This window comes from Phyllostomus discolor, chromosome 12 (assembly GCF_004126475.2).
Source record: "Phyllostomus discolor isolate MPI-MPIP mPhyDis1 chromosome 12, mPhyDis1.pri.v3, whole genome shotgun sequence".
Classification (NCBI taxonomy): domain Eukaryota; kingdom Metazoa; phylum Chordata; class Mammalia; order Chiroptera; family Phyllostomidae; genus Phyllostomus; species Phyllostomus discolor.
In genome coordinates this window covers 68117574-68142452 of record NC_040914.2, presented here as the reverse complement: position 1 = coordinate 68142452, position 24879 = coordinate 68117574, and the positions used below count along the sequence as shown (strand labels likewise).

Below are 24879 nucleotides of genomic sequence, written 5' to 3'. Positions count from 1 at the left end.
TTCAATCTGCACAGTCCTCTTGGAAAGCAGTTTAGCACCATGATGCGAAGTGTCTAAAGTTGCTCCTTTGGTTTCAATAATTCCACTCCTGGAAATCTATCTTAACAGCATTATTTACAGAAGAAAAATGAAAAGCAAAATCTCCATTTATTTAAATAGATAGTAAATGTTTACAATTTAGATGTTTAAGTAAAATTCCAATAATAAATATATTCAAAAATAGAATGTTATTTAGCACAATCACAGGTGCTCAATGAATAACCTAACTGGAATATTGTGGAGCCCATATGGAACATTATGGAAAATATACAAAAGCTAGAAGAATGGCTCTTTGAATAAGTAACATAAAGCAAATATAACATTGCCTGATGATGTAACCTCTACAACTTTGCATGGGTGGTGGCAGAACTAGACACTCACTGCTGAATACATGTGCTCAGCAAATATTCATTGGACAAATGAGTAGAAAAGACCAAGATAAAGGATAACTTCTAAAATGTTTTTTCTACTCTCCAAATTTTTCTGTAATGGATGTTTTGGTTTTATAATGGAACAAAACTATTTTTTAAGATGCCATATCTAGAGTGTTTGCTTGTTCATAAAGTGTATTTTCCAATCTCAACTCACAGTTCTTTGATGGATCATTCCCACTGATAGATGAGGAAGTGGGGGCCCAAAAGTTTATTCTTACCTGAATCACACCCGTAGTAAGTGTGGAGTCTGGATCTTCTGTCTCCAAGTCTCTTCACCTTACTTAACCTTGAACTGGCCTGGCATGTTCCAGGCTCTGAATTGGAAAACAAAAAACTGAATTCTAATCCATGCCCTGTCCCTGGCTTTTTGGGTGATTTTGGGTAAGTCATGTTTCTCAGGGTCTGTCTTTCTTGGACTCTTGCTCTGATAATTTATGAGATCAGTCTTTTCTCCACTCTCTTTTTCAATGGAAAGAAGGTTGTATTTGAAGGGTTAATCATCCTGTCTAACATTGTTCCTCCCAATCACACCATCTTTCATTTTCCTGTTTCATTTTTGTCTTTTGTCATTTTCATTATGTCATTGTTTTCATGTCAACCTTTCGATATTTTTTCATGTCATTTTCAGAAATTATCTTGTTTATTTCTTTGTCTTTATTGTATATTATGGTTATCTAGATGGAAACTCCATAAGGTCTTAACCAAGCCTGTCCTGGCTGCTATGCAAACTTAAACTAGCTCAAATGAAAAAGATAACTTATCTTGTGCAGCTTGAAAGGACGGTGAAGTAGCTCACAGAAATTGAAACCAAGGCCTTAAGAATGACAAAGTCAGTAATATGCGAAAACACACACATATTCTTCCACTTTCTCCCCCTCCCTTCCCTTTCCTCCCTTCCTCATTTCCTCCCTTCCTCCCTGCCCCATCATTTCTCACCATTGGTTATGTTTGAAAACTACATATTGCTTCCATCTGGAAAGGAAGGATTCTTCCAGAAGCAGAGCTTCCAGGAGTGAATGCACTTTGTCCCAATTTGTCATCTCCACCAGAAAAAGTTTTATTGCCCCCAGTGTCAGATGGCCACCACTGGAGAAGTTTCTCATTGGCTTTGCTTAGGTTATATATGCCTCCTGAACCAATCATAGGAGTAGAAGTGTCAGCTGTGCTTGCTCGCATGTATGTGTGTGTGTTTTATTATTACTGTGTGTATGTTCAATTTGGTATTTCTTTGAGGGAATTTATTTAAATCATTGCCCATTTTGTGGGTATAAGTTTAGGTAAAACTAGATAGAAATAATCTGTAAATCCACTTAACTTTCATATGTAATTAGAGCTACTAGTATTTTCTTTTTAGGTGCCAATGGTTAGTCTTGCTCCCCTTGTGCATGCTAGGTTGTAATATCCATGGGTGTAGGTGCCACAGCTCCCTTTCTGTCCCTCCACGTTACCTACCACAGTGCTGTACAGTTAGTACGTATCCTTCACATTTCTTACATCAAGTTAAATTTGTTACTTAACCAGCTAAATTTGTGGGCTTCTTCATTCATTAAACATGTTTTATTTGGTGAGGATCTGAAAGTTTTCACTAATCTGAAAGTAAGAATGTATATATCTTTATTTTTAGTTTAATAAATGCAATTCAACAGTGCTAAGACAGAGAAAGGAACCATTGAGCCTTGTAATAAATACTCCTAAAATTGTCTCTATTATTGATGTTTTCTTTAACTGATTTTTTTCTTTGTACCTCATTTAATGGTATGGATGGAGTATCTGTGGGGGGAAATGCTAAGTATTGTTTTTCACTCAAACTATAGATCCTACCCTTGACTTTTTTGTTGAAATCCATCAGCAACTATCTCTGGGCAAGTAACTGTAGCTTTAGGCCCTTGCTATCAGATCATAATGTGTGGTCCAGTATAGTTGGTTTCCCCTGGAAGCTTTTACAAATGCAGAATCTGGGGTCTCAGCCCAGACCTATGGGGTCTGCAATTTAGTAAGGTTCCCAGGTGATTTGTAAGTACAAAAAGTTTGAGAAGCACTACCTTAGAGATCAGAATCAGCTTCCTGGTAAGGTTTGTTGAGCTTTGAATGTAACTGGGATCTGCAGAAAGCCAGGTGTTTACAGTAGGGATGGCAACTACGTGGTACAAATATTGACATCCTCCAATGATAAACTTGTGAGAGATATTGCTGATTGCTCCTGGCACTCTTTCCACCAAGCTTCAGCATGTTTCTCCACTGTGTAGCCCAGGCAGCTTTCATGGACACAGAAAAGTTGGCCCAAGAATAAAGGCCTTCTCACCAATCTTGCCAAAAGACCAATTGTTGGCTATGTAGTGCCCAACAGGCAAAATAGACCAAAGAGAAGTCTAGGTTAGTGAATCTTGTGGGTGTGGCCTTTGGTTCATTGGCTAAATAATAAAAGTCAAGGTCATGATGAGTTTGACCTTCGGCCAGCCAATTTATCCCTTAATCTACCTCTTCCAGCCCTGCTTTGTCTTCTGTCCATCTGCTCATTGTCTTGCTAGCTCATCTTGATCCCTCTCACTAAATTTTCTCTATTCCTTTGGATTAAGTTTCTTATCTTTAAAGAAGAGGAGAGGATGATATTATTTAACCCCATCTCCTTGAAACCCCAACTCTGACACTGACTTCTGTCGGCTGCGGTTGTCTTTATTCAGCCCTTTCCAAGCAGCCTCAGACTGAATGCCTTCTCTAGATCAGCTGTTTACCCACATTGTTACCCCAGGTGAGGGAACTGGGAGAACAGGTTATTGCCTACCTCCAAGGCTTAGTTGAACAGGTTTGACCTTGTTATAACTCCCTTGTAGTTGCAAAGGGTGTAGGATCTGAGCAGCTTGCTGGGTTCTGGTCACAGCTCCACTACTTCCTGGCATGTGACTTAGGGCAAGTTACTACATCTCTCCTCTTCTTCAGTGAGATGAAGTCATTCTGGAGCCCAGTTCCCAGAGTTGTTCTGGAGATTAATAACTATGTAAAATTTAGCACAATACCTAGAATATCATGAAAATATGCTACCATTAATGCCTACTAATTTCATTATTATCACAGTCTTTAAGGAGATTATGGTTATATTGGAGTAGAGAGTTGACCAGGGTCAACAAAAACACAATTACAGTACAATTTTCTTTTTAAATTTCCCATCCTCCTCACAAACTTCTCTTTATTGTCAGGTAAAATTATTCTCCTAGTGCGTGTAAGTCATGAGTTTCATCAAATCCAGGGTTCCGTCCACCCAAATTGTGCCAAATTTGATATAAGCTAACATAGTTTGAATAATTATAATCAATATCCAAACACATCCATATTGATCAGAATTCAGGATTTATTACTGTACAGTGGAAATAACCAAAACTTGATTCCAAGCACCTGTAGTTAAAGATTGCAGAGAAGCATATTGTTCACCAAATACAGTCAATATTTAAAGAAAAAAATGACATTTGAAGAACAAAATTTACTTAAAAATTATTTACAATTAAAAAGCCCATTTTTCTCAAGCCTAAATTTGTAATTTCCTAGTAAGCATGGAAATTATTTTATACAATATAGTAAAACAATTTAATGGAAATAATATTTTGCAGAATTTTAAAAATTGCATAGATATGTGACTTCAAAATAGTTTTATTTAAATCTAGTTTTCAACCTCCAAAGATAGGCTGCTCCTAATAGACTTAAATATATGATTACTAAAATATAAAGTATGTAAAAAAAGAAACTAACATTATGTCCACCCTCAATTTCATAAAGAATAGTAGGAGGCTAAAGCAAGGAAAGAGAAGACATTTTTCTTTTTCTATTTTCTCATACAATCTACTGCTCCTGTTCTGTCTTAGGGTTACTGGTTCAAACTGGAAATTGTAATGCAATGCTGAAAGGGGAAGATTGACAGATATGCTGCTTTATCATTTTCTTTCAGATCTTATTTGAGAACTTTAGCCTCCCCCCAAAAAAGGTGTGTGCATGGGGAAGGGGTTTTGAAACAAAAAGACTTAGTGGGAATCTGAGACATTCATGTTCTGACATGGCAAACACGATACAATTTCCATCAGGAGATGCAGGAACTCAAAGAAAGAATAATGGGTTAACAAGGTTCTGTGGCCAGAATGGAACAGATTGAGCACCAGACTAAAATGTTTTTGGATTATATAATACCTAGAATGTCTGATTAGAGAATTTTCATTAATAAAATATATGCTAAACTTTTGAGAATAGCTTGCTTTTCTGGCTATTGTATTTTTATAACAGACCTGCTCTGTATCAGTGAGAGGGACTAGGAAAGAAAGGTTTCACAGCCCACTTTGCAGAAGCCACTTTAACAGTGTGTGGATGTAGCTGGATCATCATTTTCTGATCCCCCATGCCCTCTGGAGGGAAAAGTCACCATGAACTATGGTAGCAAAATTGTCTGACTCTTGTATTCCTATGGACAATTGGATTTACTCTTGGGAACCATTAGCCTATAAATCATGACCTCACTAGCCTGGAAGATGCATTTGAGAAGGATCTATTAAGGGATGATAAACTCGCATATGTACCTCTTGCTGCTACGACAGACCTCGTCACTCCATTTGCCCTGAGCTGACTGGGAGAACAGGGCACAGTTTTCCCGCTTGCCACCATTAGGCTGTGCTCGGTCCCAGTTGAGGAAGGAGATGGCAATTCCATTGACATCAACAAACTTGCCTTCCGTGACCAAGTCATTGATGCCCAGCCAAAAGTCATTGACACCTGGCAGGCTCCTTTTACCATAGTCTCGAAGAGCATTGATTTCATCCGAGTTTCTGGGGATAACCAGAGTCCCTCCCTTGGAAATACAGTCTTCGTTGGCTTCATGGAAGTGTTTCAAGCCTTCTGAAGCAAGGAGGCATTTCTTGTGAACTTTTGTGCCCCGGAGACAGACTGTAAAGATGCGGTATTTGACATATTAAGATATGTCAAAGCATAATACATCCAGGACATTACATACTTGTGGAATGAATATGTGATGGTAATGCTGAGTTAACATTTATTTATTAGAGATTTTGCATGCTTTGGACCTTGCACCAAACATTTTACCTATATGAACTCATGTAATAATCACAGCAATCCCATGAAGTGGGATTTTATTACCCTCATCTTTACATATCAGGATATTGAGGCATAGAGAAGTCATTACTTGCACCAGCATGTAAGAATGTAACTTACACAGCACGTGAGGTCACCACTACACACACCTAGGTCTGTTACACCCTTCACACATGGCCTCTAGCCTCATGCTGCCTAATATACACATGTGTGTTAGTTAGTATAGCTCCATCATGTGCTGGATTCCCTTGGGGCTTTTACAGGTGGAATGGTATTCCATGATTATTAAAAAAAAGAGCAAAAGTCTGAGTTTGTATATGGAGCTACAGTGTTTTTCTTATTCAGGTAACTCAGCCCTGGTAATATTGTTCAGGTTATCCAGGCTAAAACCACACATAAAGATAGTTTAAGGCAAAGCATTGGAGAATCAGGCTTTGCCATTTACTAACTTTGTAAACCTTGGACAAATTATTTAATTTCTCTGTGCCTCAGTTTCCTCATTTGTAAAATGAGGCCAATCATAATGGCAGATGTCTCATAAATTGTTTGAGGATTGATTTGTTAATGTTCATAAAGTACTTGACTATAGGTAAAGCATTAACAAAACTCCCCCTCTGCACATACATTTGACCTGCTTTTAACTTTTTAATTCTGTTTCCCTGGAGACCTGATAAAGGGAATACATCACCAGTGTTACTAGGCAACATTGCTTTTGGTGAAAAAAATGACCTTGCATTGGTAACATGGATGGTCTGGGAATTATAAATACTTGATTGGAGGCCACACCTTCAGTCTTCTCTGAAGGCTATAACTCTTATAATCGAGCAGGTCTGTTGTGGGACCCTCAAAGCTCCACTTCTGAAGTTGCTATGAGAGTGTTGGTTCCTGGACTTCTGAGCCTTGCAAGCCAGAGCTATTCCTAGCTCCTGGTCAATAATGTATGACTGCATAGGCTGCTGGAGGCTCCACTCCAGACAGGAAGGAGTGCCAGTTGCTGCTGTCTGTTGGGGAGGCTGTGCTTTTGACCAAGATCCTTCCATGGGCATTTGCTGTGTGTGGACTGAGTCCTGTGACCCTGCGTTTAGTTGAATCTCAGCAGGTCTCTCAAAGAGCACTTAGTGAACATCTAATGAATACTAATTATTTAAGGTAGTTAATACTTTAATTCTGTGTCATTGCCTATAAGAAAATTATGAACAGACTTTAAAATAAATATATTATTGAAATGCCTGTTTTTATTTCTATACCTCCCATATATAGAAGAAGGGAAAATTAAGCTGATTTCCTGAGATGATCATCTCCCCAGCTTTTGGATCCTTACTCCTGGACATGTCTGGCTTGTCAATGTCTCTTTTAAAGAGAGGTCACCTAGAACTTGACATGCACCATTTTCCCTCAGCTCCTTGGAGATGAGGCATTGATGAGATGGGTCTTACCTGTCTGCAGAGCCTGCATTTCCTTCAGTGCATTCACTTCTCTCCAGAGCTTTTCAACTTGAGTCTTTAGGTCTCCATCCTTTTCTGCAGATATTTTAGGATGGGGTGGTATAGGAGAAATAAAAAGCATATGATTAAAATAAGATCAAAATAAAATAAAGCTTTGGAACCAAGAACCTAAGGCAATGGTGGTTTTGTTGAAATTGAGCCTAGTGTACATGAAAAATAAAGCATGAAAATAAGTTGACCAAGAAGATTCATTATGGTTTGCTGGGGGTGATCATACCAGTAGCTCCTTCTGTGAGATTGGGCTCCCATCTCCCTCTCCAGTCCCTTCCGCGGAACTCTCCCTCCATCTGGCTCCAGACTCCCTGACTTTCAGATGCAGCCCACAGCAGGCTGTCTCACCACAGGACCCTTTCCTTTGGGTGCCTTCTGCCTGGAACACTCCTACTCATCTCTTGATTGAGTTTAAACATCTCTTCTTCTGAGAAAATTTTTCTGATTATCCTCTCTACATTAGCACCCCTCTGGCTTGTCTCTTTTTTAGAACTTTATTTTTCTTCAAAGTACTCCCTCCAATCTATAATCATTTTACTTAATTTTATCTGTCTGGTTTACCAGGCTATTCCTGATGTTTAATACAATACTTGACACATAATAGGCACTCATAATATTTGAACGAATCAACAAAATTCCAGAACTGATGGGGACTGCCTCAGAGAGTGACAGCTGTGAACTCTTTAAAGGCAGGTATTGTTTCTTTTTCTTTTTTTTAAGATCACATTTATTTATTTTTAGAGAGAGGGGAAGGGCAGGAGAAAGGGAGAGAAACATCGATATTTGAGAGATACATCCATCCATTGCCTCTCACAAGCTCCCTACTGGGGTCCTGGCCCACAACCCAGGCATGTGCCCTGACTGGAAATTGAACCAGAGACCTTTTGATTTGCAGGTCGGCACTCAATCCCCTGAGCCACACCAGCCAGAGCCAAAGGTAGGAATTGTAATAAATCATAATAAAAATAAAAAGTACTAAAGTGTTATTATACCCTATGCATCAAGAGCTTAATTCTTTCACTATTCCTGTGAGATATACACCATCACTGTCCCCATCTCACAGAAGAAGAAATAGAGGCATAGACAGCTGAATGAACCTGCAAAAGGTCACCCAGCTAGTAAGGTGCAGTCGGGCTTTGACTCACTGACTCCATTTCTGTTCTCCCCCTATCCCTCCCATCTGCTTCAGCACCATGATTGTCTTTACCTGCTCCATCCCTAACCCATGGTCTCAGACAGAGAAGATGCTTAAAGCTTGATACGAGCTGTCCCCCAATACCTCTTTGTGGAAGTTTCACATTAAAGAATCTACACTCTTTGCTGAGTTTTTTAGGACAGTCCCAAATCCAAACATGCTGATTCACCATCCCCTTAAACAAGTGCTTTGCAAGCCAGGTATTTCCATAGTTGGGTTAGAAAAATGCTTTCTGGGGTACACAGAGTGCTCCCAGCTCCCTGCTTCACTTGACCCATTTCACTTGATACTGTCCATCAATTCTTAAAGCATCCAGTATCTCAGCCTAGAAATGCAATAGTGTAAGCATTTCCTCAAAGGGAACATTCAGTCCAGAATAAATATGGGAATATATTAAGACTGTAAAACCATTGGTTGTTGGAGGCCAGGCTTGCAAAGACCTGAAGACTTGCTTCCAATTATAAGTTGTCGACCCTATAAATGTCATTCCCCCATTCTCTCAGCTTCCTGCTCCATTTTATTTATTTATAAAAATATTGACTTATTAGAGAGAGGGAAAGGGAGGGAGAAAGAGAGGGAGAGAAACATCGATTGGTTGCCACCTGGGGACTGAACTCACAATGCCTGTGCCCTGACCAGGAATTGAACTGGCAACCTTTCACTTTGCTGTACTACGTCCAACCAGTTGAGCCACAATGGCCAGGGCTCCATTCCATTCACACAAGTGATATCCACAAAGAAGCTGTAAACATTGCAATTAACAGAAAGATACAAGAATTAATATTAGGCCCCTGGGAAATCACTATGGAAGTCGTTACCCGGGTGTCTCGGCATCTGCTTCTGTCTTGTGTGACACATGTGACCATACTTTGTCCACAGTGATTGTGGGCAGCTGCTGTTTCACTGCAAAAGTTGTGTTTTATTCATTACTATAGCACATAATTTTTGAGACCTGTGCAGTAAGTACCAGAAATATCTTTCCTTTTGAGCTAAATCACTCGATTGTCATTCTGTGTTTTCAAAAAGGCTCGTTTTCTTTATTATCTGTGTGTTCCAACATAGGTGCAGTAAAGAAATGATGCAGAAATAATTCTCAGAAGACATGACCAGTGAACATATGGAAAATACCTTAGCCTCAGTGACATTTAGATAGACACAAACTTTGAAAAAGTTTTTCATTCTTTTCAGTAGGTTGGCAGGGCTGAAGCTGAAGGTGTGATGTTGGGCTGTAGGGTCTGAGGAAATGGATAGTCTCAGGCACTGAAGGCAGCATCACAGGTTGAAGCTGTTATTTTAGGAGACGGATAGAAAGTATGATCAACCTGCAACTTTGCTGCTGGAAACATATGAGAACATCCTAGCATGGGGATCAGTACACATATAGATGGTTGCCGTCAGGGTGGTTCAGTTTATGTTTTTTTGACCTTATGATGGCGTGAAAACTATATTTGAATTTTGAAGTTGGATCCTTTCCTGGGCGAGTGGTATGTGGTACCATTCTCTCTTGTGATGCTGGGCAGAGGCAGAGAGCCACAGCTTCCAGTCAGCCATGTGACCATGGAGCTAAACAGCTGATACTCTGCATGGCGTACTGTGCTGTCAGCGTCATTTTGAATATTGTGTTATGAGCACATGTACGGTCGTTTAGGCTAAGCTATATACTATTTGATAGGTAAGGTGTATTCAGTGCATTTTCAGCCTATGATATTTTCAGTTCATGATGGGTTTATCAGGGCATAACCCCACTGTAAGTCTGGGAGTGTCTTTATATGTGTATAATGCAGTTCACCGAGGCACTGACTCAAGAAGAGACAGACTGGAAACCACACAAAAGTTCACCAAGAGGCAGATTAAGTAAGTCATGACCCAGACACACAGGGGAATACTATGCAGTTGTCAGAGTGACTGAGGTGTGCCTTGTGTTGATATCTATCCAAGGTTTAGTAGATGAAGTTAATTAGCTTGTCTGCTTGTCTACCAGACACTTCGTATAGCCAGTTCTTACTTTGTTAAAAATATGATTTTACTTGTGCATTTAAAAAACTGGGAACACTACCTCCTGACAAATAACAGTGGGCAATTCTGTGGAGAAGATTGAAAGAGAGAAAATGGCTTTTTCTTTTGGTTTCGTAAAGTATTATTTGCAGGTACTTAAAATACTCTGTGTTTGAGAGCGTGGGATGAGAACTGTTCTGCAAATCCAGGCTTACTACTTCATCTACTGTAGAATCTGCTTTTTGGGAACTAACAGCAAAGACTGGCAAAAACTGCATAGAAAGGATAATATTTAAGATGTGTACCCAGTCAGTTTTTAAAAAGTGTGTTTTCACGTGTGTACACATGTGTGTGGGGGGAGGGGAGCTCTCTATGACCTGAACTGCGAATATTTCAGAAGCAGCCACTCAGAACACATACGCACACTCACACATTCACACCCCTCCCACCGACATCCCTATTGGGTGGTCACCACGGTGCCACTCCCTCCTGTTGGTGAAGAAATGCTGGCAACAAAAATATGCCACGTCACCCAGTACGGTCTCTCTCCCCCACCCCCATCTTCACCAACATACCTCCATTATGCATGGGAGATATTTCAGTCTTTCATTAAAAGAGGTAACAGAACAGTATATTTTATAAGGAAAAAAGATCCCACTTAAGAAACTTTGCATCAGACTTAAATTATATAAATTCTCCTAGAAAAGCGCACTTTTTATAATCATAAAAACACAATGTAAGACAAGCACCCTTTCTACCCACCAGACGTCTGTGTTGTGTCAAATCAAAGCTGACCTTGTCGGTGCTTGTGTGTGTGTGTGTGTGTTGTTATTAGTGAAGTGCAGTGGATGAGAAAATAGTGTCATAATATTTACCTTAAAATATCCTATGTGAAAATGACTCAGAGTATGAGATAAAACCTTACCCATGTTTTTTCCTTTTGCGTTGGTTTCAGCATGTGTCAAATAAACTGAGATCATCTTTATTCTTTGCAACATTTACTTTTTACCACTTAACCTAGCTAAGTCACCCACAATTTGAGATTGCTTGTGGATTTAGTTTGCATTAAATTGATCTTCAAACACTGTATGACTTCGCAAGTTAAAATATGTTTAAGTTAAAGACAGGTTTAAGTTCTCTATGACATTGAAAAGCTTTAATATATATAATATAGACTGTCCTTATATTGCAAGGGATATAAAAAGATACATGATAACCAGTGACAAAACAGAAATTATTATTACCAATGGCTCTAACCTCTACTCCACATTGAATAAGATTATAATGATCTCACAGTTACCTTTGAATAGAGTTACACAATCTCTACGAGTGAAACAGTGTACTCAATAATCAATATGTTCTGCTTGACCCCTCATTCATAATACCATATCCAGGTGACTCCCTCTGAAGAACATTCTACAGGCCTAATCCCACCTGACAAAGGATATATAATACAGAATTATTTTTGTATCACAAGAGCTTTTTTTCCTCTGTAAAAAACAATCAAACCTGTTACATGACTCTTAAATATCAAACTCTCCAGAGAATTAGAAGGTCACTCAATCCCATGAAATGCCATGCCCATATGATGGCATGGCACTGTCACCAGGGACAGTCTCCTGGATGGGTTTGGAGATAAACAAAGCCCAGCCCCTGCCCTTCCTGAAAAGCCTAGACTGAGAAGCCCCATTACCTTTCACTCGGCGTTTGCTGTGCTTCCTGGTTTTGAACTTGGATGTGTGGCTGGTGGTCTGGTCCAGGAGTAAGGTGATAACCAGGACGTAAATTACAAGTCCACTCTTTGCCATGGCTCCAGGGCAAGTCCAACGGCCACTTTGCCAGCTCCCCTGAAGCAGCTACAGGACAAGCAGGCTGCACAGCCACATGTTGCTCTGGAATGCCAGGCCCAGCTTTATAAAAGTGAGCTGGGAGGGCTGGCTTCCGTCCTGCTGACGAAACGTTTGAAGGCCTCGGCTGGCCACAGCATAAGGTGGCCCCTTGTTCTCATTCCTCGTGTCAGACTTTGCTATTTTAATATGTGTGCTACCTTTCCTAGTGGACTTGCCCTTTCACAGTGTATCAGAGTTAATTAAGGGACAAAGATTTTTGTCCGTTTTCCTTTAAAAACAAATCTAGGGTCTAGGAAGTGTGGAGTCTCTGTGAACATCCCAACATTTAAGTCTTTTATTTGGAGCTCTGGAGTTCACTTAATGTTTTAGGAATGTGTCCAATTCAGTTTTCAGGACAAAAAAATGACCAAGAAACACACACAGACACACACACACACCCCAAAACAGGAAAGTTACTGTGTGTATGTGATGCTTCAACACCCCTGTGTTTCTATACCCACTTGTGCATCTCCACAGCCCGAGTGGAGCTTGGCGATGGGTTGCTTACAGGAAATAATGGAAAGAGCTGAAGTGGACAGCACACGTTTAGGTATAAGGCATCTCTTTATCAGGGTTTTACTGCACTCTTAGAGTTAAAAAAAATTAAGACAGTGAATTATTTCCACAAGAATCAGTGTAAAATAACAACTATAGGTATATTATGGGGGATCCCCACCACCCAATACTTTTTCTGTGAAACTACCCTAAACACTTAAATAACACTTTCAAGTGAAATAGAGAAATATAATGACTCTGTGTAATTATACTTATGTTAATGAGGGCTTTAAGGACAAAATTGAGAACCAGATAGACTTTTGTTTGTGTCAAAAGCAAGGGATTTCCACACAGGTGCGACCAAGACTGAGTGAGTTAGACCTCAGAAAAAAGACCTCTGGGGCCTGGCTCCATCCATGTTACCTGATGAGCAGGTGCAGATAGAGCACAGGGCTTGCAGATTTTGGAAGGTCTGAAGGACGAAAGTAATTTTATCTTTTTTTTGAGATAATAAGGGAAGAAGCCAGGGGTGATTGGTTCCCTCTGAATCTCAGTGAGGAAAGCCATAGTCTGACCTACCTGCATTTGAGAGTGGGGTGGAAACAAGACGAGCTGGGCTCATGTCCACCTGTTTACCAGCTGTGTGATCTTGGGCAAGTCAGTGAGCCTCTCTGAGTCTTCTCTTCATGATGGGGCCAGGAATGCTTACTCTACAGGGCTGTGGGAAAGATGAACTGAAATAATGGGTAGAGCACTTAGCACAGTGTCCAGTGCTGCTTAATAATAATAATAATAATAATGGTAACAACTGTAATATCCTTACTATTAATTACAGTAGTATGTACATTTCCGGAATGCCCGACCTTTTTAGTCTTCACAGCAAGACTGTGGACTAAGTAATCTCTCAATTTTATTGACTAACAGTCCCCAACCTTTTGGGGACCAGGGACCGTTTCTTGGAAGACAATTTTTCCATGGACTAGGGGTGGGAGGCTGGTTTCAGGATGTTTCAAGCACATTATGTTCAAGCTCACCTCCTTCTGTGTGGCTGTGCTCCTAACGGGCCTGGAATGGTACCGGTCCATGGCCCAGAGGCTGGGTACCCCTGTTGCAGATGGTTGAAGCTGACTGCACCTCAGAAAAGTCAGGAAGACTTGTCCAGTGTCTCTCAGATCCCAAGGATAGGAGTGGAAATTAAAACCCCATTTTTGATTGACCCCAGATCTCTCTTTTGACCTGTGTTGTGAAAAATGTGCTTCGATTCGAATAGGGAAAAGAATCAATGTTTTACAACTGATCCTACAATTGACCAAAAATGCTTTTTGCCAGCTTCTTAAATCCTTTACTCTGAGATTTAAAGTTACAGAATATGGGTAGGAAGCTAATGATTTCTCTTGGATCTTTGATAGGTGCTGTGTTCAACTCAAACTTAGAAGAGCAAGGTGCCTTTTTTTCTTCAAAATAAATCTATATGTTTCTAAGCTCTTTTTCTTTTCCAGGAAAGTCTCTGACACTTTACTGATTTGTTTTCTTTTAGCCAGATCTGAAAGCCCATGCTTTCTTCTTTTAAAATTAATAGACTTTATTTTTAGAGAAGTTTAGGCTTATAGAAAAATTGATAAGAAAGTAGAGAAGACTCCTTTGTACCCCCCTTTGCCCCCCCCCAATTTCTCCTATATTAATATCTTGCACTTGTGTGGTATATTTCTTATAATTGATGAATAAATATTGATATATTATTATTAACCAAAGTCTGTAGTTTACACTAGAGTTCACTCTTTATGTTGTATGGCTCTGTGAATTTTAGAAAACCTGTGTAATCTTCAGATCTTCTCAGACATACTTTATCTATCTGCGTAATCTGGAAAGATCCTATTCTGTTCTCTTCATCAAAGTACCCTGCTGCCTGTGTAGCCCTTACTATAATTTGGTGCTTGTTTAAAAATTTATTTACTCCATTATTTCCTTGCTGGATTTCAGTCTCTCTGGCTAGGCTGTAAGTTTTGGAGGGCAGGGGCTGTTTCAGGTTAGCTCAGTTCTGCATGTATCACAGCACTGGGCACATAGTATTTGCTCAATAAATATTTACTAATGTGTGGCAGGACCATTTTGCTTTTGCTTCCCTTTCTTCCCACATCTTCCCTTAGACTCCAGCAATAAGGCACTGGACCAAGAAAAGAGCAACTCAACTCTTCAATGGAAGAGTAAGAGACCATGACTTACTTGGCATACTAACACTTGGAGTCCTGCTAAAAAACTCCATCACTCTTAGCACTGGGGAAGTTCTGATTGTTTTGTAAGTGCTTGGCCCTGAGGCCAGACAGGGATGGGAACTCTCCTTTAACTTCTCTTCATCCTGCAGCAATTCCAAGTCCAGGTCATCTTCCTTCAGGGAAAAACCTGTGGAAACTAAATGGCTGCAGGATTGGCTAGAAGGGGGGGGCAGGGATCCCAGGGTGAAGTTGGATCTGAGAACATTCTCAAGGCAAGGATTTTTGTCCTAGTCCCAGATGCCAGCTAACATCAGACATGGCCTCCCCGCCAGACATGGCCCTTTGCTGGAGCTCTCCCACTCCCCAAACTTCAACAGGAAAAGGAGGAAAAGAATTGGAGTGATCTGAAAAGTATCGCATCAAGTGCTGAGTACACAGTAAAGATAATGGGGATGGGCGGTCCTTGCCCCACCTTGTCCTTAGGGAAGGCAGACCTCACCTGGTTTTCTTGGAGGCTGAACAATCCCTTCTCTGTGCAGCAAGATGATGTCGCCAGCTCATCTGCTGGGCTGGGCCTGGTTTCTGAAAGGGCTATTTAAGAAGAAGCACACATTTATAGGCAGGGAATAAAAACTATAAAAATATTGCCTTTAGTCAAAAGTGTTTTGGTGAGGATTTAAAAACTGTCACCAGGGCTTTACTTTCTTTAATGAATGGCTGTTTACAATACATCCCCTGACCATCCTGTTTAATTGGTGCAGTTATTTCACTGGTTGCTGTTTTAAGGTTGCTCTAAGCTGTTTTCCAGTGTCGTATTCTAACAAACATGCCTGTCTGGCCCATTGCTGTTTGTCTGTTAGTACTCAAGGCTGAATGTGTTTGGAGGCTGTGTTCAGGGGTTCAAGGGCAGCATTTAGCAGAAATGTTAGGATTGAAATTGAATATAGCAGAGTGCCACCAGCTGAAATACTTGGAGGGAAGATTGATTATGGTGTATGTACAGGTTGTCTGGTTTCTGTTAGGGCTGTTACTTGTCACTGTTGACTGGTAAACATCAGGGCATTTGAAGAGACGGATGGGACAGGTTCTAGGGAAGAAGGTTGAGACTGCTGAAATAGGGCAGCACTGAATATAGGTAAAGAGCAAAGACTATGATAATTTGGGGGTAAAATTCAGGTCTGTTACTTATTAGTTTTGTGACAAGGGTCAGACTTTGTCATCTTTCTGACCCTGGATGTCTGTCTTACAGAATAAATGAGAGATTAGAGCACACCTGTAAAGTATTCAAGTCATATCTTGTCAGAGGAGGTGATCCCTCAAAGGGAACTGGGGCTTCCCACACGACCATCGTACGCATGTCGGAGCATCGTACCCACACAGGGTCCTCAGAACCACCCTGCTCTGACCACAGCCCCACAGATTTGGTCTCATTTGTACCCACACTGAACATACTTCTATCGTAGGACTTCTAAACATGTACTTATTTGATATTTGTCTCCCCACATTTTTTTACCTTGGACTTGGATCTTGTCCTATTCTTTTCTTATTTATTGGCTAAACCGGTCTGAGAGTGGCTAGTATCCATCATATTGGATAGCCCAGTTTTTGTGGCTAACAAAATGACTAATGCTTAGTGGGCATTTAATACATGTATATTACATGAAATGGTTCGACCATGAGGGTCTGAAGTCAAGAGAGTGGCAATTTCAATTCAATTAATCTCATCTTAACTACTATGCCAGGATTTTTCATCTAAACCCAGTAAGAAGGCATTGATATCTCTCTTTGATAGTAGATGAGACCTAGCCTTAGGGAGTGAAGTGACTTAGAATCCTCAGTTTCTAGTGTTCATCAAACTTGGTCCTCCTACATTAGAGTTCAACTGAGGTGTGAGGCCCACGGGGTGGTACAAGGGATTTGGAGCTTCCTGGGATTACCTAGAAGGTCAGTGTGAATATTTCTGATAAAATCAGGGTGGTGGGATGAGGACAATGGAATCCCAAGTTTGAGAGAGACAAATGTCTGTTGTGAACACTTCCCATTATGCAGAATCCACTACCTAACAAGGGTAGCCAATTCTATTGCTAGAAAGTTCTGCCTTACTCCAGAAGACGCCCCTCCTCCTCTTCTATGTCTTCTTCTCTCTTATACATAAGACCAGCTTTTGTTTTCGGCAACCTGTAAGGAAAGATTTCAGCTCCAAATTTAATTCATGAATGCCACCAGACATTGCTATGTGTGACTTGCCCTGTTTGCATATTTCCGTCATCGCTGTAATTTCTGTGGGTTCTTCCTGACGTTAGTTGTAGTGACCTCTGCCTGAGTCCCTCTGGTCTGCTTGGGTCATTGGTAGTTATTTCTCTGAGCTGGTTTCTATTGTGTATTCTCATCTTGAACTACCTCCCCCCCTTCCCCACCCAGGATCAAGTGTTCTTCTGGCCCCATCCCACCCTGCCTCCTTGTAGGGCCTCTCTGGCAGGAGCTGAGCCGCTGCATCCTTGGCTCCCAGCAGTCAGACACCTCACTTGAGTCCTTACTTCCCACAGCAACATGCAGTAGTGGAAACTGCACAAAAGAGATTATGCAGACCTGGGGTTGAATCAGGGCTGTCTCATTTGCCAGCCACCCATATATAATTTGAGAAGTTCATTAACCTCTCTGAGCCTCACATTCCTGTAAATTGGGGATCATAATGACTATTTGCCAGTATTATTGTTAAGATTAAAAAGATGCCCTAAAAACAGGCAATATAGTTAGTGGCTGATACAGAACAGATTATTTCATATGTGGATTTAACTATTACTAAATTAATCATCATTATCACCATCTTAATTATAATAATGTCCTAGCTCTTAATGATTTGACCATGAAATTGTTTCTCTCCAGCTTCCCCACTGGGTCCATCTGGTATAGCCGCGCTCCATCCTCCAAGCACTCACTGCAGCGAACAGTGTGTTTTTAAAGGAAGGCAAACAGCCGTTGGCCTGTTTTTCTTAGGTGTACTGGTGTTTCAAATTTAGTATGAGGTTTGCCTGGCCCTGCTGCCAAGATAGTCCAAGAATACAAATAAGTCAGTATTCACCTCCCTTCCACCGAGAGCAAGGGCAGCCCACAGTGGAAAACCTTCATAATTCCTCTCTGTGGGCCTCCCAAGGTTGGACTTGGTGGAAAGAGTTTCCGACCTTCAGGTGAAAACAGTGAGGTCATTGTTCTTCCTTGGAGTTCAGAGGCTTGCAGACTGTGCCTGTGCTTGGAGCAAGATGATGCACCTTGTCAGAGTGAACCTTTGAGAAGGGCTGCCTTTGTGGGTACTAAGTTTCCAACCTTAAATCCATGACCATTTTACTGATGAGAATTTAGGGACAGAACTAAAGTCTCATCTTGTGTTCCCCTTGAGATGACTCAAGTAAAGAGTCAAGTGATTCCTTTTGGTTTAGAAACACTTTCCAGGAAGTGCTCTTTGTGGCTGAAACCCTGAAGGGGGAAAATGAAATTGTCCTTAATGGGTAAACCAAGGAAACTGTGTCTGTGATACCTGTTTCTCGGAAAGAATAGGAAAGGAAACCACATAGTTAGACAAATTGTATGTACAATGCCCTAGGTACTTACATTTCTTTTGAATCTGAGAGTAATAAAGAAAGAGGAAGAGAATGAACAGATGGCTAGGGTAGAAAGATTGAAATAAGGTTGGTACTAAGGTGTTCAAGGGACACTCAGCTGAATTCGTCTAGTTGATGATTGGAAATGATAGTTGGATGCTTGAATGAGGTAAAAAGAGTTGAACGAGTGAGTCAAGAATTTGTTAGTAGAGAATCAGTGATATATAATAGCAGGAAACCAATGATGGGCATGAAGCCAGATACTTCTATGGAGAACAGAGGAGGATCAGAGGACCCCATGGGGTCCCAGAAATTTTTAAGGGTTGGGTGGAAACAGGAAAGGGATTAAGTGGTCAGGAAAGCTAGAGAACAACTGCATTTCCTTTCACTGATTCAACAAACATTTTTTTAACTTAAGCTGAAGGTTCTTAGGGAGGAGGGAGAGGACAGAACTGGCAAATATGTTAAAGAAGTAAAATAGGAAAAAGATGAAAATAAGCCTTGGTCTTTGGAGTTAGAAAATGAGTTCAAGCAATTTCTATAATTCATTAGACATGGAAGTGAGGAAAATAATAAGTAGGGATTAAAAAGTTAAATTTTAACAGACTTTTTTTTAAGAGTGGTTTCAGGTTCACAGTGAAATGGAGTGGAAGGTAGAGAGATTTCCCAGTACGCACTGCCCCTGCATATTCCTCTCTGCTTGTAGACCGTGGGAGGATGGGTAGGGGGTGTGTGTGTGCAAGGGGGTGGGGGAATTTGTCCTTCTGCATCTTTTGATCCAGTCTCTACTGCTACCTGTTCCCTAGAGCCCTAGGTCCAGACCCATGTTTTTTTTTTTTTTTTTAAAGATTTTATTTACTTAGTTTTAGAGATAGGGGATGGGACGGAGAGAGGGAGAGAAACATCAATGTGTGGTTGCCTCTGGCATGTCCCCTACTGGGAACCTGGCCCACAACCCAGGGATGTACCCTGACTGGGAATCAAACCAGCAACCCTTTGGTTCCCAGGCCCATGTTCAATCCACTGAGCCACACCAGCCAGGGCTGGATCCATGTTCTTGAATGCACCTCACACTTACTGCGGAACTGTGCTGGCCCCAGGGCCACACATATCCATGCCCACAGGCTGGTGGGCAGGAGGTGGCTCCTACCACAGGCTCTATGCTGAAATGGCTGGGTGGGGTGGTGGTTATGGATGAAGATTCTAGAACCAGGCTACCTTGGCTTGAATCCTGGCTTTATGATTTTTCAGCTGTGTGTTGTTGCTGCCACATCTCTTATTTCATAGGGAGAGAGAGAAGGTGTAACAACAGCATCTACCTCTCCTACATGGAGATTAAATTAGTGAGTGTACATAATAGCTTGCAACAATGCCTGTCCAATAGCAAATGCTAACAATGGTTATTAAATAGGTGGGGATGCTGAGTGGTTCTAACCCTGGTAAAGTTTTTGTCTGTCAAGGCGGGGCTCATTGTACAGTTGGTGAGTTGTCCTAGAGCCCCTGCTGGGAGTCTGGCAGCCTGATCCTCCCTAATATGACAGGACAGTAGGGCTGAGTGACAGTTCAGAGGAACTGTGCTCTCCGTATCATGTAGAAGCCTTGGGTAGGTCTGCAGTTGCCCTAGGTTTGCCCCTATTACCCCACCAACAAAGTTATTACACATTGTTTCAAAGGGTACATAATATTCAGTGTACCTTATTTTACAAAAGTTTCTTCAATTTTTTAACTCACATTCAATTTTTCTCTTATAAATAACAATGAGATATGTGTAAGATAAATATGAGACAACATCATTGCATGTTAATCTTTTTATCTGTACTCCAGATTATTTTCTTAGGACACACTGTTTTACAAGTGGATTTACTGAAAGGCTGCGTAATCCGATGCTTAATAGCAGTGCTTGGAGCCTGGATTTCTTGGGAACAAAGGTAGGCTCTGCCACCAGATGTGGATCATGGACCAGTCTCCCCACATCCTGATTTCCCCATCTGTAAACTTAGGAGACAGTAGCGGTCCTTAAAATACGAGGTTTTTGTGGGGCATAAGTAGGTTAGTATTTGTAAAACTTTTAAAACAATGTTTATTCTACAGTAAGCATCAATAAGTAATAACTATTATGACTGGGCCAAGGGGGATGAATATTTAAGAGTCTTAATACATACTGTGAATGATACTTGACAGGGAAGGTCTTAGCTTGTCTCCTTTCCAGGAGGAAAGACTAGTGATTGGACTGGGTCCGTTTGAGGACACAGATTGGGCTGCTGGCCCAGCAGACAGGCTCACTGATTCCCAAAAGGGGGCCACATGAAAATGGCTAGCTCTTTCTCTTTGCCTCTTCCCCTGAACATTCCTGCTCATCTCTCTGCTCCTCTGTCGTATGCAGCTGGATGGATGCTGGTGAAGTCCTGAGATGTGGTTCTCATCTCAGAAGCTTCTGTACTTGGGGCAGTTTTCTGTGGTCCAGCGCAGTATACAGCAGAGCACTCTGTAATGGAGTTTGGGACACAAGCTCTGTACCAGCTGAGCAGGTCCTTGTGTCCACTCCTCACAGTCCCTTATGCATGAAGGAGGAGGGTTGGGCAGGCCAAGGCAGGATTCAGGTATTTCTGCACTCCCTGCCCATATCACCTAGTCATGCTCCCAAATGCTTCCCTCATACGTAACTCTGGAGAAGGAAAAATATGTAAGAAGCAGCTTTCAATTTTGTATCTTTTCTTAGCGGTGTGGAGAGGTCCCTCAGATGGGCTTAAGGGAGAGTTGTGCTGGTGCTCCACAAATACTGCTCTTTTTCTCAGAGGCAGAAGGCCTTTAGGACTTCAGAATATGAACCAGCTTTTCTTTCCTTTCACAGAACCACTAGCATGTCCATTTTGAATGTCTGGTAAATAACACAGGGGTCAGTGTTTTATGAATGACTAGTTTTCATCTCAGGAATATTTTTCAGCTTCTTCTTTCCTGTGATGAGCCAAGGGCCATCCAATTTGCATTGGATATTGGTAGACTTTTTTTTTTTTTTTGCTGAAGGGTTCCTTCCAGTGGAAACCAGACAGGAAATATTCCCAGAGCTTGGCTGCTTGGGTGTGGAGACAGAAAGTCCAGGAGACAGTCAGTCCAGGAGACAGTCTAATGTCTCTGAAAGACCCACATTCACCACGCCTGCTTCCGTCTGTTGTTTATTTCTGCTCAGGGAGACTGGGCCATCCTCCAAGATATATACCAGGTAGCTGGGATTGTTGTTGAAAACCCAGTACATGCCTTGAGTATCCCTTATTGGAAATAAAGGAGCTCATGGTCCTGGCTTGGGTCTATTGACAATAGTTTAGAAGGAGTAAGCAAAATAATTATTCCTAACAACCAAAAATTGAAAGAGGATTACTCAAAGGGGATTAATCTAGTGTTAATTAGTCTTCTATGCCACCATTAAAGTTCTGTTATAAAGGATATCGGTTGACATGGAAAATGCACATAGTATGTTTCTAAAGAGGAAAAAGCAGTTATAAAGTAGAACTTACAAGTTGGGGAGTAACAGGTTTATAGATCAAAATAGCAGTTAATGGTTCCTTTTGGGGGCTGAGATTATTTTTTTTCTTTTTGGGTTCCTCAGTCTTTTGCATAAAACATACAGCAATATTTTAAATGTGTACATTTCACTGAAGCATAACACACATGTAGATACATGCCCAAATTGTACGTATACAGCTTTCTTTCTCTTCATAAAATTCAAGTATGTGCTACCAGTACCTAGATGATGTGAGCAGAACATTCCCAGCACCCCAGATGCTTCTTTGTGCCCTGTCCTCGTCACTGTCCCAGAAAGGGTAAGCCACTGCAGTGACTTTGGAAGATATCGGCTCAGCCTGGCTCCACTGTGTTCCCAGAACCCCCTTCCCTGTATGTTTTGAATTATGGCGAGGCACCAGCTTTCCCTGCAGGACACCCACAACATCAAAAGTTTGGGGCAGTGAGAGGCTGATGAGGGTTTCGGCTCATGCTCACGGATTCCAGCTTGCCTCCCTTCTCCCCCACTCTACTGCCGTCTTCCCTTGCCCACGCCAGCCCCCTGGGCCTCCTGCTCCAGCCTCAGACGTGAGCATTAACAGCCTTACAGAGGCCGTTTCTCTAGTTCCCACAATTGCTTCAGGTCAGTTCCCTGTAATCAACTCTTTAATATGAGTATGTGCATGCTTGCATGTGTATCTCTTAATGATTCTTTTGCTTCTCTGAATGAACCCTGTCTGATAATAGACTTAGGGGGTGGACGATAGTGACTCCCAGTGACAGGTCCTCACTTGTCGGTGTTCACACCCTTGTGTAGTCCCCTCCTGTGGGCAGGACTGACCTGGTGGAAATGGCAGTATGTGCCTTCCAAGATTAGGTCATAACTGACATTGCCACTCTCATTCCTCTCTTGGGTGTCTTGCTCTGGGAGAAGCCAGCTGCCCTATCCTGAAGACATTCCGCTGTCCCTCTGCAGAGGTTCATCCTGATCCAGAACCACCCAGCTAAACCCCTCTCAAATCCTTGACCCCCAAAACTATGTAAAATAATGCATGTATATTGTTATTCTGAGTTGCTAATTTTTTAGGTAATTTGCTACACGACATTAGATCCACAGAATTGTGACCAAATGAAGTGGTTGTTGTTTAAGGTCCTTAAGTGGTTTGTTACCAAGCAACAGCCATACAATTCCTGACAGTCTTAGTACAAATTTGAATCACTTCGGGGCATGTTCTGCTATAAGTAACATCTTAAACAAATGGGGAGGGGTACCTTTCTCTTACATAATAAGAAACCTGGGGGAGATAGTGCAGCATGAGCTCAGCAGCTCAACATTTGGGTATTGGCCCAGCCGTCTTCACAGCTCCCTAGGCCTTCTCTGAGGTGTGAGATGGCTGTGGCAGCGCCGAGCATCACACCTGCACAGCACCACTTGGAAAGCAGTGAGCAGCAGGCTTTGTGGGACAGAAACGTGGTCCTCACGTACCTCCCTTTTTTCAGGGAAGGAAACATGCACTCAGATGTTCCCTAGAAGATTTCTCCTCAATGTTTCCTAGGCCAGAATTGGGTCACAGAAATCCTAGACAAGGGGCCAGGCCCATTTTCCCTGAGATGGCAGGTGCTTTAGCAGATACTTGAATAAAGCACAGATTCTGTCAGCAAGGAAAAGGGTGGGGGGTGGCTTTTGGATAAACAACCAGTAAGGTCTGCCACAAACTCTTTCTGTGCCAAAATCCTGTTTATTTTTCAGATTACCACTGTGTAGGGAAGAACTTCTCTGACTGTATAAGAATTTCCTTTTAAACTCTTGGGGGTGTGAAGCCTTGGGTACTTTCTTTTTGGAGCAGCAACCCCTGTGATTTGGACGGTTTGTTATTCAACAACGCCTGCATCTCTTGCCAGCCATGCATCGCATGGTTCATGCCTAAGGATACAAGGTCTGGCATACATGACTGCACGGGCTTTAGTCTCCTCTCCCACTCTTTTTCTGTTTTGCTAGTTCTGATCAATAGAAATCATTGTGAGAAGTGAAATTTTCAGTTTTCTGCTGACTTTTGTTTGTATATTTGTTTCAGGATGTTCAGTTGACTTGTTGGGCACAACTATTTAATAAAGCAAAGTTTTGGGTGTTTGACAAATGTAGTGTTCTACTATGAGAAGTCCATGATGGGGGAATTGGATTTATCCTTTACTTCATATCACTGACAAGGCTTGAGTCAGTATTAATCAGACTCTCCTGGAAACAGGGCCGGAGTTTAGTGATACAGTTTTGTCTTATATTTGTGACTTAGGATTCATGTTCCTAACCACCTGCTCTGGAATAATAACGTCATTTCCTCCAAGGCTTGTCAAGCTAAGGGGAATAGGTACAAAAGGGTGAGAAGATGACCTGTGTCAGAACTGGTTTTCTGGGCCATGAATGGGGAAGACCACTGATTGTTTTGATGAGAGTATGGCCCCATGCCCTGGCTGGCTGGGTAGCTCAGTCAGTTAAAGCATCGTCCCAGTACATAAAGGCTGTGGGTTCATTCCCCAGTAAGAGCACATACAAGGATCTACCAATGAATGCGTAAGTAAATGGAATAACAAATTGATGGTTCTCTCTCCCCCGCAAAAAAAAATCAACAACAACAAAAAAAGAATTTTGTCCCTGTCTGCATCCCTATGTCAGATTTGTCCATTTGCTAGATAGAGATCGGTTAGGCCCTGCTGTATGCCAGGAAGTGTTCAAGGTGCATGAATACAACAGTTAACTACACGGACAGAATCTCTGCCTGCAAAGAGCTTATGTTCTAATGTTTTCTGATACCTACTATTTTGAGAACATGTAATACTCACAAATACCCGTTAGATACAATTTATTATTCTCCATGATGAACATACTCAGCTTTTTTTCCTGCCTGGCATGTTTTTCCTCCTCCTAGTTACAAAACCTCTGTTG

General features: G+C 41.5%; 1 protein-coding gene and 1 long non-coding RNA gene across 2 annotated transcripts; one reads left to right on the top strand and one right to left on the bottom strand.

Annotated features, from left to right (window-relative positions):
* The first annotated feature begins 1497 nt into the window (after positions 1–1497).
* On the top strand, positions 1498–24530 carry LOC118497546. Its single transcript, XR_004900071.1, has 3 exons — positions 1498–1508; positions 15273–15278; positions 24455–24530. It is a non-coding gene; the product is annotated as an uncharacterized LOC118497546 (long non-coding RNA).
* Positions 3805–12123, bottom strand: CLEC3A (C-type lectin domain family 3 member A). Its single transcript, XM_028502054.2, has 3 exons — positions 11938–12123; positions 6995–7078; positions 3805–5393 (listed from the first exon to the last, which is right to left on the bottom strand). The coding sequence occupies exons 1-3, from the start codon at positions 12050–12052 to the stop codon at positions 5002–5004; spliced, it is 591 nt and encodes a 196-aa protein (XP_028357855.1). The 5' UTR covers positions 12053–12123; the 3' UTR covers positions 3805–5001.
* Positions 24531–24879: the final 349 nt, after the last annotated feature.

Coding starts and splice junctions, on each gene's coding strand:
- CLEC3A (XM_028502054.2), bottom strand. CDS start 12,052: ATGGCAAAGAGTGGACTTGTAATTTACGTCCTGGTTATCACCTTACTC. Junction 7,079..11,937: donor CAGCAAACGCCGAGTGAAAG/GTAATGGGGCTT, acceptor AAATATCTGCAG/AAAAGGATGGAGACCTAAAG. Junction 5,394..6,994: donor AATGCAGGCTCTGCAGACAG/GTAAGACCCATC, acceptor GCATCTTTACAG/TCTGTCTCCGGGGCACAAAA.